Source organism: Canis lupus, chromosome 16 (assembly GCF_048164855.1).
Source record: "Canis lupus baileyi chromosome 16, mCanLup2.hap1, whole genome shotgun sequence".
NCBI lineage: Eukaryota > Metazoa > Chordata > Mammalia > Carnivora > Canidae > Canis > Canis lupus.
The window spans coordinates 16,111,523-16,124,849 of NC_132853.1; the positions used below are offsets into that span (position 1 = coordinate 16,111,523).

Consider the following 13,327-nt stretch of genomic DNA (forward strand, 5'->3'; position numbering starts at 1 on the left):
TGGACTGATAATAATAGGATTTTATTTCTAAAATTTATCTTAGAGCTTTCAAAGAGTATAACACACAGATCTTTACCACCACACCCCCCTTGCCTATACAGGAAACAACCAAGTTGTGAGAACATTTATCATGCACAGACACATCAGGGCTTGCAGGTGCTACACAGGAATCACAAATGCTGTTCCACATCATGTCTTCTGTTATCCCGAAGCCTTGGATTTATTTTGTTTAGTGAACCATTCGTCACTTTTATCTGCCGCCATTGCCTACAGAAAGAGAATTGGAATATATAGTTAAGTCTCTAAAACAGGGCAGCCCCGGTGGCCCAGCAGTGTAGTGCTGCCTTCAGCCCAGGGTATGATCCTGGAGACCCGGGATCGAGTCCCATGTCAGGCTCCCTGCATGGAGCCTGCTTCTCCCTCTGCCTGTGTCTCTGCCCGTCTCTCTCTCTCTCTGTGTCTGTCATGAATAAACAAAATCTTTTTTTAAAAAGTCTCTAAAATAAAATACACAGTTTTGTACTATCTACAGTCATTAACAATTAAAAAGTGTTCATTCAGGGGGTGCCTGGGTGGCTCAGTTGATTGAGCATCTGACTCTTGGATTCAGTTCAGGTCATGATCTCCGGATCGTGTGACTGAGCCACGCATCAGGCTCTATGCTCAACACAGAGTCGGCTTCAGATTCTTTCTTCCACTCCCTCTAGCTCATGCTCTCACTCTCAAATAAAATCTTTAAATCCAAAAAAAAAAAAAAAAAAAAATTTAAATCCTTTGGTAAGGATATACAGTCATTTATGGAGTCAAAAAGCAAGTGCAGAAATGCCTTTAAAAATACCAGCTCTCATTTGAGCTAGGTATTACGTTGGGTTCAGGGTGGTGGCAGAGACATAGTCTGAGGCTTTGAGGAGCACATAGAATAGCTGAGGACTCAGATAAGGAGACAACTATTTTGCATGAGGTACACACAGGCATGTGTGTCTCCTAGGGCATCTGCTTTAACAGAATCGTGAACAAAGTGCTATCAGACAGAAAGGAAACAAGTAACTAATTGGAGAAGTGGTGTAAAAAGACTCATTTGCCTCAGAAGGAAGCGCAAAGATGGTGCCTGCCACTGAAACAAAGAAAAGTATACATATTTTTTATTTAGAAGCAGTGAAGGTGAAAGCAGCTGCCCCAGGCAGTGGGACTCAGAGATGGGACAAGACACTGTTGCACTGCATTTATATCAAATCTCAGTACAGACTTTCTATTTTGATGAAAATAAAAATAGTTCTGAAAATCAAAGTATGCAAAATAAGAGAAAACCAACAATGCTGCAGAAGTTTCTGTCTCTAAGGAGCCATAAAAAATGAAGGGAACAACAAACACTGGTGCAGAGAGTCCAAGAAAGCTTCTGAGTCTTAAAGGATGAGCTAAATAAAGAAGGAAGGAAAGAGACCTTTAGGTGGAGGCAAGAAGACAGATCTTGGTTAATACATATGGCTCACTGAGCCTGGAATAGGAAGGAGGAAGGAGGGCAGCACAGAATATCAAAGAGCAGGAAGGGCCAGGCAGGTCCCATGCTCTGTCAGAGTTTAGAATGTATCTTGGAGACAAGAGGAGGCCTGAGAAGATAAACAGTTTTTGAAATGACTGGATCTGTGCTTCAGAAAGCTGATGTTGGCAGGAGAGATGGCTGCAGGGTGAGAGGAGTTTTCTGCACTATGACAGGTGATGATGAGGGCCCTTTCCAAAGGAAAGTACAGAGAGAAGAGATTTCAGAGGTAGAACTCACACTTCTTGGTGACTAAATGGGGTGAGGAGAAACAATGTTCAAAAATTGCTTTGTAAACCCAAAATTATTCCATAATCAAAAGCAGAGTAAATGTTAAAAGTTAAAGCAGTTCTACTCCTAGGTATTTACCAAAGAGAAATGAAACATGCTTATAAGATTTACTCAAGAATGTTCACAGCAGTCTTCCTTATGATAAATAAAAATGTTACATTAAATTGCTCTACCTTTTGAAATTCAGCCCAGGGTTTATCTAGGTGAAGAGGTTTCATTTGCTTAAACACTAGTGGACAGAGAAACCACTAAACATAAAAGAAGTTGATAAATTGAACTTAAACTTTTTTCTGCTCTTCAAAAGACTCTGGGTAAGAAAATAAATTAGCAAGCCACAGACTGGGAAAAGTACTTGCATTTGTAGATATTTAACAAATGACTCACATCCAGAATTCTAATCAATCAACAAGATAAATAACCAAATGTTTTTTATAAAATGGATTTGAATGGGACTTAAAAATAAGCAAATATTTATATAAGGGATATTCCAGGAGGATAAAATCATGTGAGCAAAGACACATAGTATGAGAGTGTGAAAATACATTCATACTTAGAGATTACAGACTAGAGTGGCTAAAATGTAAAATAGATCCGAGGTGTGTCTTCCAACTAGTTTGTCATGAAACTCAATGGATCATATAAATTGTTCTGTATTGATACAGCCCAATTATATTAAAGCTAATTTAAAAATACATAGGGAAAACCAACTATTAATCATTTTTAGATAATCAGGGAAATTTTTTTTTAATCAGGGAAATTTAAATAAAAACTGGATTTTAAGGGCAGCCCCAGTGGCACAGCAGTTTGGCGCCGGCTGCATCCTGGGGTATGATCCTGGAGACCCGGGATTGAGTCCCACATCGGGCTCCCTGCATGGAGCCTGCTTCTCCCTCTGTCTGTGTCTCTGCCTCTCTCTCTCTCTGTGTCTATGAATAAATAAGTAAAATCTTAAAAAAAAAACAAAACTGGATTTTAAGTAACATTAAGGATACACTGGTGATTTTTTTAAGTGTGATAATATCAATATGGCACATAAGAAATTCCTTGATTTTTATTTCTTTTAAATAATTTAAAAATGTATAAAATACTGGGGCATCTGGGTGGCTCAGCATTGGTCAAGTGGCTGCCTTCAGCTCAGATCATGATTTCAGGGTCCTAGGATTGAGCCCTGCAAGCCCTATGTTGGGCTCTCTTCTCAGCAGGGATTCTGTTTCTCCCTCTCCCTCTGCCCCTCCTCCCCTGGTTCATGCTCTCACTTGCGTGCTCTCTCTCTCTCTCAAATAAATAAATAAAATCTTTTTTTTTAAGATTTTATTTATTTATGCATGAGAGAGAGAGAGAGAGAGAGAGAGAGAGAGAGAGAGAGGCAGAGACACAGGCAGAGGGAGAAGCAAGCTCCATGCAGGGAGCCGGACATGGGACTTGATCCTGGGTCTCCAGGATCATACCCTGGGCTGAAGGCGGCGCTAAACTGCTGAGCCACCAGGGCTGCCCAATAAATAAAATCTTAAAAAAAATTAAAATGTATAAAATACTTAAGTATTTAGGGTTGAAATAATGCAGTGAAAAGATTTGCCTTAGAATTCCCTAGCAAAAAAAATAAAATAAGAAGTCAGGTGGTAAGGAATAATAAAAAATTTTGGCAGTGTTGATTAGTTATAGTCACATAGAGATTTGTTGTGCTTGTGTATTTCTAGAATTTTTAATTGCTATATGTTGAAAATAAAATCTATGGAAAGAAATGGACAAAAGACTTCAACATATAAATCACAAAGGAAGTTATGCCAACGGTTAATAAGCATACTCAAAAATGCTAAATATCAGTAGTATCAGGGAAATGAAAATTGAAACTACAATGAGAAACCATTTACATGTTCTAGGATAGCTAAAACAAAAACCCAGAAAAATACAAATGCTGATGAGGATGTGGAACAGCTGGAACTCTGAGACAGACATATACATGGCTGACAGAAATGTAAAGTGGTTCAATCATTTTGGACAACTGTTTGGCAGTTTCTCATAAATAATGTGACAAATCAGTACAGTACTTGCCTCTGTGAGGCAGGGGTGGGATTGCTGGAAATGGGCATGGGAGAACTTTCTACAATGATGAAAATGCTCTATTTTTGAACTGCAGTTGTATGAGAATATTTAACTGTCAAAACTCATCAAAGGGAACACTAAATTTCTGTTCATTTATATTCCATGTATATTTTACCTCAATAACAACAAAAACTACTTATTTGGAGCATAGGAAGGAGTACGAACTAGAAATTAGGAAGTCAGACAATGGATGATGGTTGCAGTTCAGAGGAGAGATAATCAGTCATAGGTAACTTCTACTCAGAGAAGAGGAAAAATGTGGAGAATAAAAGATAGCTGGAGTGAGGCTGTGGGGGAAATTGTTTTGGAATGAGACAGAAAAAGGTGCTTGTGTCTGAGGAGAAGCTGTCAGAGAGATATGAAGATGGCATGATCTCTAAGACCAAAGGAGAAAAGAGCTTGAAGGAAGAAACTGGTCAGTGATAATGAAAAAGCAGGAAGGAAAAAGTCTAACAAATGTGCCAACTGAGAGGTTGTCTGAGATTCTATTTTATGATAAAATTTATTAACACTTTATTTTCTGTTTCCTACTTTAGTTAATCAAATGTCTGTTATGATGTCAGCAGTTTGCCACACTCTATACATCATACAACCATCCTATGAGGTATATGATCCTATTTTCTCAAGTTTTCAGGTAAGAAAATTGAAGTTTAAAGGCACCTGGTTGGGGGGATCCCTGGGTGGCTCAGTGGTTTGGCGCCTGCCTTTGGCCCAGGGCGCGATCCTGGAGTCCCCGGATCGAGTCCCGCGTCAGGCTCCCGGCATGGAGCCTGCTTCTCCCTCCTCCTGTGTCTCTGTCTCTCTCTCTCTCTGTCTATCATAAATAAATAAATAAATCTTCAAAATAAATAAATAAATAAATAAAGGCACCTGGTTGGGATGCCTGGGTGGCTCAGTGGTTAATTGCTGGTCTTCGGCCCAGGGTGTGATCCTGGAGTCCTAGGATCGAGTTCCGCATCAGGCTCCCTGCATAGAGCCTGCCTCTCTCACGAATAAATAAATACAAATCTTAAAAAATAAATAAATAAAATAAAGGCACCTGGTTGGGTCAGTTGGTAGAACATGTAACTCTTGACTTTGGGGTCGTAAGTTCAAGCCCCATGTTGGGCATAAGGATTACTTAAAACAAGACAAAAATACCCCCCAAACTGAAGTTCAGAGTTCTTACAGTTAATCATACAAGTAATAAGTGAAGAACTAGGACAGATTGATTCATTTCTTTAATCATCAACAGAGCATTCACTAAGTTTCTACTACACACCAGGTATGTACTAGAAGCTGGAATACAACAGTGGCTTTGGATGCTGAGAAAAGACTGAGTTTGATGAGGATAAAAAAGTAGTTGCTGGGGATGCCTGGGTGGCTCAGTGGTTGAGTGTCTGCCTTCGGCCCAGGGCATGATCCTGGTCTCGGGATCAAGTCCCACATCAGGCTCCCTGCATGGAGCCTGCTTCTCCCTCTGCCTATGTCTCTGCCTCTCTCTCTGTGTGTGTCTCTCATATATAATTAAAATCTTAAAAAAGAAAGAAAAGTAGTTGCTGGACATGGCAAGATGGAAGTCACTGATGACATCAACAGGAGCATTTCCCTGAGTGAAGGAAGCCAGCGCAGAACACAATGAAATATGAATGGAAGGTAAGAAGAAGAAATACAGTATAAGCAGATTTTTTAAAGGAATATGGAGAAGGGATATGGGGCAAAAGATTTTTAAAAGATGGGAGACATGAAAGCTTGTTTGAATGCTAGCAAGAACACTTCATTAGAGAAGAAGGGAATTCTGCCACTGTGGACTGGAAACAAGAGGACCAAAAGAACTAAAGGAGCAAGGGAGGGTATCCAGGCCTTTCCCCTTACTGAGCAGAACCATGATGCACAGAGCAGGAGTGGTTCCCCAGGGAGCGTGAACAAGTTTAAAGGCACAAATGCTGTACCCAGCTAAGAGTCAGATGGGTGCTAGAGCACCTGACTGGCTCAGTTGGTAAAGTGCTCAACTCTTGCTGTTGGGGAAGTGAGTTCGAGCCCCACACTGGGTGTAGATTAGTTTTAAAAAAATGAAATGTTTTAGGGGCACCTGGCTGGCTTAGTCAGTAGAGCATGTGACTCTTGATCTCAGGGTTGTGGCTCTGAGCCCCATGTTGGGTATATAGAGGGTATCTATAAATAAAAGCTTAAAAAGAGGGAGGGAGAGTCATATAGGTGCAATGAAGACACATTCTTGACTCAAAAGTCACCTTATCAACAATAGAACATAGCACTGGACCCTGTTGCTTTAGCACTTTCCCCACACACTTAACACTACCCCCTGTGGGCCTATGGGGATACAAAGTCAGAAATGAGACTCACATCATCCAACAATCTGCTTCCCTCTGGATCCATCTTAGAAAGTTCTCGAAATGCTTCATCCCCTACAAAGCAAATTTCATGTCCATCCTACATCAACAAAGAGAAAAGAAGCTTGGCAAAGAGACACCTTGAAAAAACCCCTGGGGCAGCCCATCCCTTTCCTGGGTAATACTTACAGGGTCAGCCAGAATGATCACTTGTACTGTTGCTTTCCCTGGGGTATCCAGACTCACCAGGGGAGTCAGAATCTTCTGGTTTTCCCTTTTCATCAAGTCTTCTAAGTCTGGTAACTAGAGAAAAACAAAGAGGCAAAGTGAGCAAGGGGTCACAAAGCATTCCCACACTGTGGTTCTCATCAGCCCTAGGGGGGGAGTATCAGATTAACCAGAGAGAACCCAGGCACCATTTGTTTGATTTTATTATCTCAGCTACTCTTGAGACAACTGTTGAACTTGATACCAAAGCCACAATCAGAACAAACCTAAAGGGAGGATGAGGTTCTTAGCTGGTTCAACTAGCTAGTCCCAGAGCTTACATAAAAGATTCAGGAACACACATTACCTCTTTTTGGGGGCAAGAAAAGGCAATTCTTCCAAAAGCTGCTGCATGATCAATTGTACCCTTAATACCCTGTAGCTCCAGCTTACACTGAAAAGAAATAAGAAAGTGGGTCTCTTTTGGGGGGACAGGTTATGTGGTTAAAAAAAAAAAAATCCAAACGGTACTAAGGAATAAAGTAAAAACTAACTCTCCCTTCTATTCTCTGCCAGAGGCTTCCTGTGTGTCCTCCCTCCTAGGCAAGTGGCATGCATAGATCTTTTTTTTCCATCCAAACAGTAGCATAATTTACGCACTATTCTGTCCCTTGTTTTTATCCAATGTTACTCCATCAGCACATAAAGATGTGCTTCCTTTTGGATAGCTGCACAGTAATCCATTCTATGGATTAACCATAAATTATTGAACTATTCCTCTAATGCAGAGGAGGACATTGAGGTTATTTCTTATCTTTTGCTATTATAATGCAACAGATAACCTTGTACACATTTCCTTGCTCACATGAATGGTGAGTATATCTGTGAAATTCCTAGAAGTAGATCTGCTAGGTCAGAGTACAAGGACTAAATCATGTTCAAATGCTAGGTTATTTTTTAAAAAGACGAAAATAGAACATTGTTACAATATTAAATCTTGTCTCCATCTCTGCTGACTCAGCAGTTCCACTTCTGAAAGGATATATCCCCAAGTATAAACAAAGGTAGTTATCAGGGTGATGAGGTTATCAGCAATTTTTATTTTCTTCTTTCTGTTTATCTGTGTAATTATTGAACCATTGTGGAAAAAACTCTGCAAATAACCTTCATGTTAACCTCATTTATAAAGCAAACTCAAGGTAACAGATTACTTCTCTCCAAGATCACTCACTTGGTTATCAGCATAGCCCAGCAAAACCCTTTGCTTCTCTTCATCTTTTTCATATATTTTCATTCCCAGTAGATTAGACCAGTAGTTCAAGGACTTCTGAAGATCAGACACTGCTAGAGTTACTTTTAATACAGGATCTGGAGAGTGATAGAACGGTAGGAACAGACAAATCAGTGCAATGGAACAGAATAGAAAGACTGTATCAGGCTCGAGTATATACAAGAATTTAGTTTATGATAAGAAAAGGATTTTAAGTCAGTATGAAAGGGCACATTATTCAATAAGTGGCACAAAGATAACTGGCTTGCCATTTACTGAGAAAAAATTATACCTTTAAATGGCAAAATATAGTTCTGGTAGGTTAAAGAATGAAAAATTTTTTAAAGATTTTATTTGTTTATTTGTAAGAGACAGAGAGAAAGAGGCAGAGACACAGGCAGACGGAGAAGCAGGCTCCATGAAGGGAGCCTGACGCGGGACTCGATCCCAGGTCTCCAGGATCATGCCCTGGGCCGAAGGCGATGCTAAACCTCTGAGCCATGGGGGCTGCTCAAGAATGAAATTTCAAGAATGAAACCATGAAAATACTAAAACCAGGTCATTATTGCTGCAATTTTGGGATGGAGAAAGATTTTCTTTTTAAATTACCATCCAAGAGTAAATGATAAAGTAGTAAGCATTTTTGCAACACATATGACAAAAAGCCCTTAATATTTAAATCATCTTTAAACATTACTAAGAAAAAGATGAACATCCTAGAAAAATAGGTAAAAAGCACAAAGCATTAATCCACAAAAGAATGAACTGGAGGGCCCCCCGGGTGGCTTGGCAGTTGTGCCTCTGCCTTCCGCCAGGGTGTGATCCTGGAGACCCAGGATCAAGACCCGGGATCGAGTCCCACATCAGGCTCCCTGCATGGAGCCTGCTTCTCCCTCTACCTGTGTCTCTGCCTCTCTCTCTCTCTCACATGAATGAATAAATAAAATCTTAAAAAAAAAAAAAAAGAATGAACTGGAATGGTCAATGAACATACAAAAACATTCAACCTCACAAATAAAGAAATCAGAATTAAAACAAAAATTTTGTTATCTCATTGGCAAATAATTTTGAAAGTATTAACTGTGATAAGGCAGCAGAAAAAAATCACATTCATATAATACTGGCAGAGTGTAAATTAATACATTTCTAGGCAACAATTTGACAGAACATACCCAAAACCTAAAAAATGTAAACTGCTCTTCAAAGAGCAATCCTATTAGCACCAATTAAAGAACTAATGTAGATGTATGAAGGGCTTTCAGCACAAAGCATTCTTTATGGTGTTGCTCATAAAAATGAAACCCTAGGGATAACATAAATATCCAACAACAGACAACTATTTAACCTTCCCACCATGTAATACAATGGAATCGCTACAATGGAGCATATGATAGATATATACATAAATTTCTTTCCATAAATGATTGGAAAGATACACTCTAAAATGTTAACAGTGATTATCTGGCTATGTGGGTACTGTTTTCTTCCTTTTTCTTTACTTACCTATCTAGGAAAAAAATCTATTTTTTGCAAAAAAGATAAAAGTTACACTAGAACATTTAACATTATTGAAAATTTTTATATTGTAAGGTGATCTTCTGAAGAGCTGCTCTATGATAAATTCAGTACATTTTTCTTTGGTTTTCACTGCCTCAGCCCCATTTGCTAGAACAGCAATACAATGATGAAAGCAAATTGTTTCTAACAGGTGCCTCTGCCTGGCAGACTGTTAGTTTTCCCTGTTCACTAAGATATGAACAAATTCCAGCCAACTGGGTCCCTGACAGATGAAGAACAGGAATGGCAACAAGTGGGTGAGACTGCCCAGGACCCAGTTATTCAAGGGAAGACTGGACACCAACCAGGCCAATAGATTTGACTTTATTACCAGTCAGAAATTAATTTCCTAAAAGCATTATCATTCCAAAGGAAAAAAAAAATCTTAGGATTGTGAGGCTCTCCATTATTTTATGTATTAAAACATCATTAAAACTAGGGGAAAAATGCACAGTGGAGTTAGTGGCAGGAGTTAAGCTTAAAGTTTAATTTTTGCTTTATATGCAAGAATCATCCATCAATAAAAATAATCATAAAAATCCCTTACATCACCGGTGAAGTACAGAAATACCATCTGGCAATAAGTCCTACAGCACCAGTCTAATCTCCCGCACTGGAACAGCTCATTCTTTCCTTTGTTGAGTTCCAGATAAAAAGCAAGTAGCATTATACACACAGTAAGACTCAGTACAAGGGGCATTTGGGCACTGACACAGACCAGTGAAAGAAAGAGAATATATGTCTCCCATTTCAGGTCCATTTAGCGAAGTGTGCTCATAGACTGAAATGCAGGCAGAACCGCCTTTATTATTCACTAGTGTTTTCTGCTGTTGTTTTTCTTTCAGCAGAGCAGATAGCAGAACATGCAGGAAATACACATATAATGAGTATGCTTCTGTGGTAAATGAAACATGTTATGCAAAGTTTCTTTCCCCACGTCAGTTAGCCTACAGGGCTTCTCACCTCCATTCCACCCTCACTCACCTAATACTAGCACTATAGTTTGGGAAACTAACCTGGGCTGGAGAGACAGGACCAACCGGTCTAAAGATAATCCTTTTTTTTTTTTTTAAGATTTTATTTATTTATTTGAGAGAGACACAGAGTGAGCAAGCAAGAGAGAGAGAGAGAGAGAGAGAGAGAGAAAGCACAAGGCGGGGAGAAGAGCAGAGGGAGAAGAAAAGCAGGCTTCCTGCTGAGCAGGGAGGCCTATGTGGGGTTCAATCCCAGGACCCTGGGATCATGACCTGAGCTGAAGGCAGACACTTAACCGACTGACCCAACCAGGTACTCTGGTCTAAGGATAATCCTATTTTCCTTAGCAGTGATTCATTCAGGGGCAGGAGTGTGAATCAAATCTGACCAAGAAGTCCGCAGGAAGCTTCTAGGAAAGTTTTGGCTTTGCTTTTAATAAAAAGCAACAGAAGTCAGTCTGTCCCACCCCTGTCAGATGAAAATGTGGAAGCATGTAGCCCTAATTGCTACTGGCATCCACCCAACAACCACAAGGGCACTGGCTCTAGAAGTAGACTCCTGTGGACAAAAGGATGGAGAGACAGAGAAAAGTTGGATTCTTGATGCCCCTGCTGAGATGCTGAATCAACTAACCCACAGAATACCTGCTCTGTGAGCTAAAGCTTTTTCTCATTGTTCATGTTAGAGATCAGTTTTCTGTGACAGCTTCAAGTATTCTAAATAGATATATTACCAGCATAATAGAACCAGAGCCAGTTTAGAGCCCCTAGAATTATGCACTCAAGTTCTAATATGAAAATATGATTTGTTGGGGTGCTTAGGTGGCTCAGTTGGTTAAGGTTGGACTTTTGATTTAGGCTTAGGTCGTAACCTCAGGGTCGTTAAGATTGAGCTCTACATGGGGCTCTGCACCAGGTGTGGAGCCTGCTTAAGATTCTCTCTCTCCCTCTGTCTCTACTCTTCCTCCTCCCTGCACACACACACTCTATCTCTCTAAAAAAAGGAGAAAAATAAAGAAAAAAGAAAGAAATAGGATTTCTCAAAAAATAAGAAACACTGGCTTGGGAAAGACATCATGTCAATATAGAAAGATTCCATAGGAGAAAGAAATCCAGTTCCTCTCTTGTTTCATCAAAGATATGGTTAGAAACAGGGCTTTTATTAGTCCGGGTATAATTACCTGACTCAGGTGGACTGTGATCCTGCAAATAGAACTTATATCCTCCTGGGGCCTCGGTTTCAAAAATACCTTCTGTAACTTCACTGAGAGGCCACTCCAGCTTCCTGGCATTGCAGACAGCTTGGCTGGAAACGAGTGTGATACCCTATGACAAACAACAGTATCACCAACCGTATAATCACAGATCTTAAAAAAAAAAAAAAAAAAAATAACCACAGATCTTTTCTAGAACAAGATAATAAGGCAAAACCCCACTGCCTTTACATCAATGCACCTAAGACTTAATTTAATTGGAATTAAATTTGGATTTAATTCCAAATTTTCTTCCAGTGATTTTTATTTTTTTTATTTATTTTATTTTTTTTTCTTTTCATTTTTTTTCTTTTTCTTTTCATTTTTATTTTTTTATCTTAAGATTTTATTTATTCAGGAGGGACACACAGAGAGCTAGGCAGAGGGAGAAGCAGGCTCTCTGCAGGGAGACCGATGCGAATCCCAGGACCCCAAGATCATGACCTGAGTCAAAGGCAGATGCTCAACCACTGAACCACTCAGATGCCCCTCCAGTGATTTTTTAAAAGGTTTTATTTATTTATTTGAGAGAGAAAATGTATACGTACACACAAGCAGGGGGAATAGCAGAGGGAGAAGAAGCAGGCTCCCCACTGAGCAGGGAGCCTGACTTCATGACCTAAGCCTAAGGCAGACAGACGCTTAACTGACTGAGCTACCTACACGTCCCTCTTCTAGCGATTTTATTTACTTATTTGTTTATTTTTAAAGATTTTATTTATTTATTTATTCATGAGAGACACAGAGAGAGAGGCAGAGACACAAGCAGAGGGAGAAGCAGGCTCCACGCGGGGAGCCCGACGTGGGACTTGATCCCGGGGCCCCAGGATCAGGCCCTGGGCCAAAGCCAGCGCTAAACCGCTGAGCCACCCAGGCTGCCCTCTTCTAGTGATTTTATTTTTTATTTTTTTTTAAGATTTTATTTTATTTATTCATAGAGACAGAGAGAGAGAGAGAGAGAGAGAGAGAGGGAGAGACACAGGCAGAGGGAGAAGCAGGCACCACACAAAGAGCCTGACGTGGGACTCGATCCCGCGTCTCCAGGACCACGCCCCGGGCTGCAGGCGGCGCTAAACCGCTACGCCACCGGGGCTGCCCGCCCCCCCCCTTTTTTTTTTTAAGATTCTAGTGATTTTATTTTATTTTTTTTATTTTTTATTTTTTTTTAGATTCTAGTGATTTTAAAGTAGGTTTTGGACATACTTCTTCTACAAAGATCCCAAATGTTGTGAATTGTAGAAGTTCAAAGGCTAGAGAAGTCTGGTCATTTTATTTTATTTTAAAAAGGATTTTATTTATTGGGGTACCTAGATGGCTCAGTGGCTGAGGGTTTGCCTTTGGCTCAGGTTGTGATCCTGGGGTATGGGATGGAGTCCTACATTGGGTTCCCTGCAGGAAGACTGCTTCTCTCTCTGCCTATGTCTGTGCCTCTCTGTTTCTTAGGAATAAATAAATAAAATCTTTTTTAAAATTTTTATTTATTTGAGAGAGAGAGAGCACACCTGCGCAAAAAGGGGAAGGAGGAAAAGGGAAAGAGGGAGAAGCGGACTCCTCACTGAGTAGGGAGCCTGACGTGGAGCTCTATTCCAGGACCCCAAGATCACAGCCTGAGCCAAAGGCAAACCCTTAACCGACTGAGCCACCTGGGTGCCCCAAGAGGTTTGATCTTTTTTTTTTTTAACGATTTTACTTATTTATTCATGAGATAGAGATAGAGAGAGAGAGAGAGAGAGAGAGAGGCAGAGACACAGGTAGAGGGAGAAGCAGGCTCCATGCAGGGATCCTGACATGGGATTTGATCCCAG

General features: G+C 40.2%; 1 protein-coding gene across 3 annotated transcripts in view; it reads right to left on the reverse strand.

Annotated features, from left to right (window-relative positions):
* The window catches only part of GLOD4 (glyoxalase domain containing 4), a 21,183-nt gene continuing 7,856 nt past the window's right edge, over positions 1–13,327 (reverse strand). For 2 of the 3 annotated variants that reach the window (XM_072779143.1, XM_072779144.1), the window contains exons 4-9: positions 11,451–11,595; positions 7,700–7,836; positions 6,836–6,922; positions 6,451–6,564; positions 6,275–6,361; positions 1–267 (exon numbers count right to left, since the gene is read on the reverse strand). In XM_072779143.1, the coding sequence (XP_072635244.1) occupies positions 202–267; positions 6,275–6,361; positions 6,451–6,564; positions 6,836–6,922; positions 7,700–7,836; positions 11,451–11,595 (636 nt within the window). In that variant the 3' untranslated portion in view covers positions 1–201. Of the gene's footprint in view, positions 268–4,601; positions 4,746–6,274; positions 6,362–6,450; positions 6,565–6,835; positions 6,923–7,699; positions 7,837–11,450; positions 11,596–13,327 lie in introns of those variants that run through there. The other variant, XM_072779142.1, reaches the window with a different exon arrangement.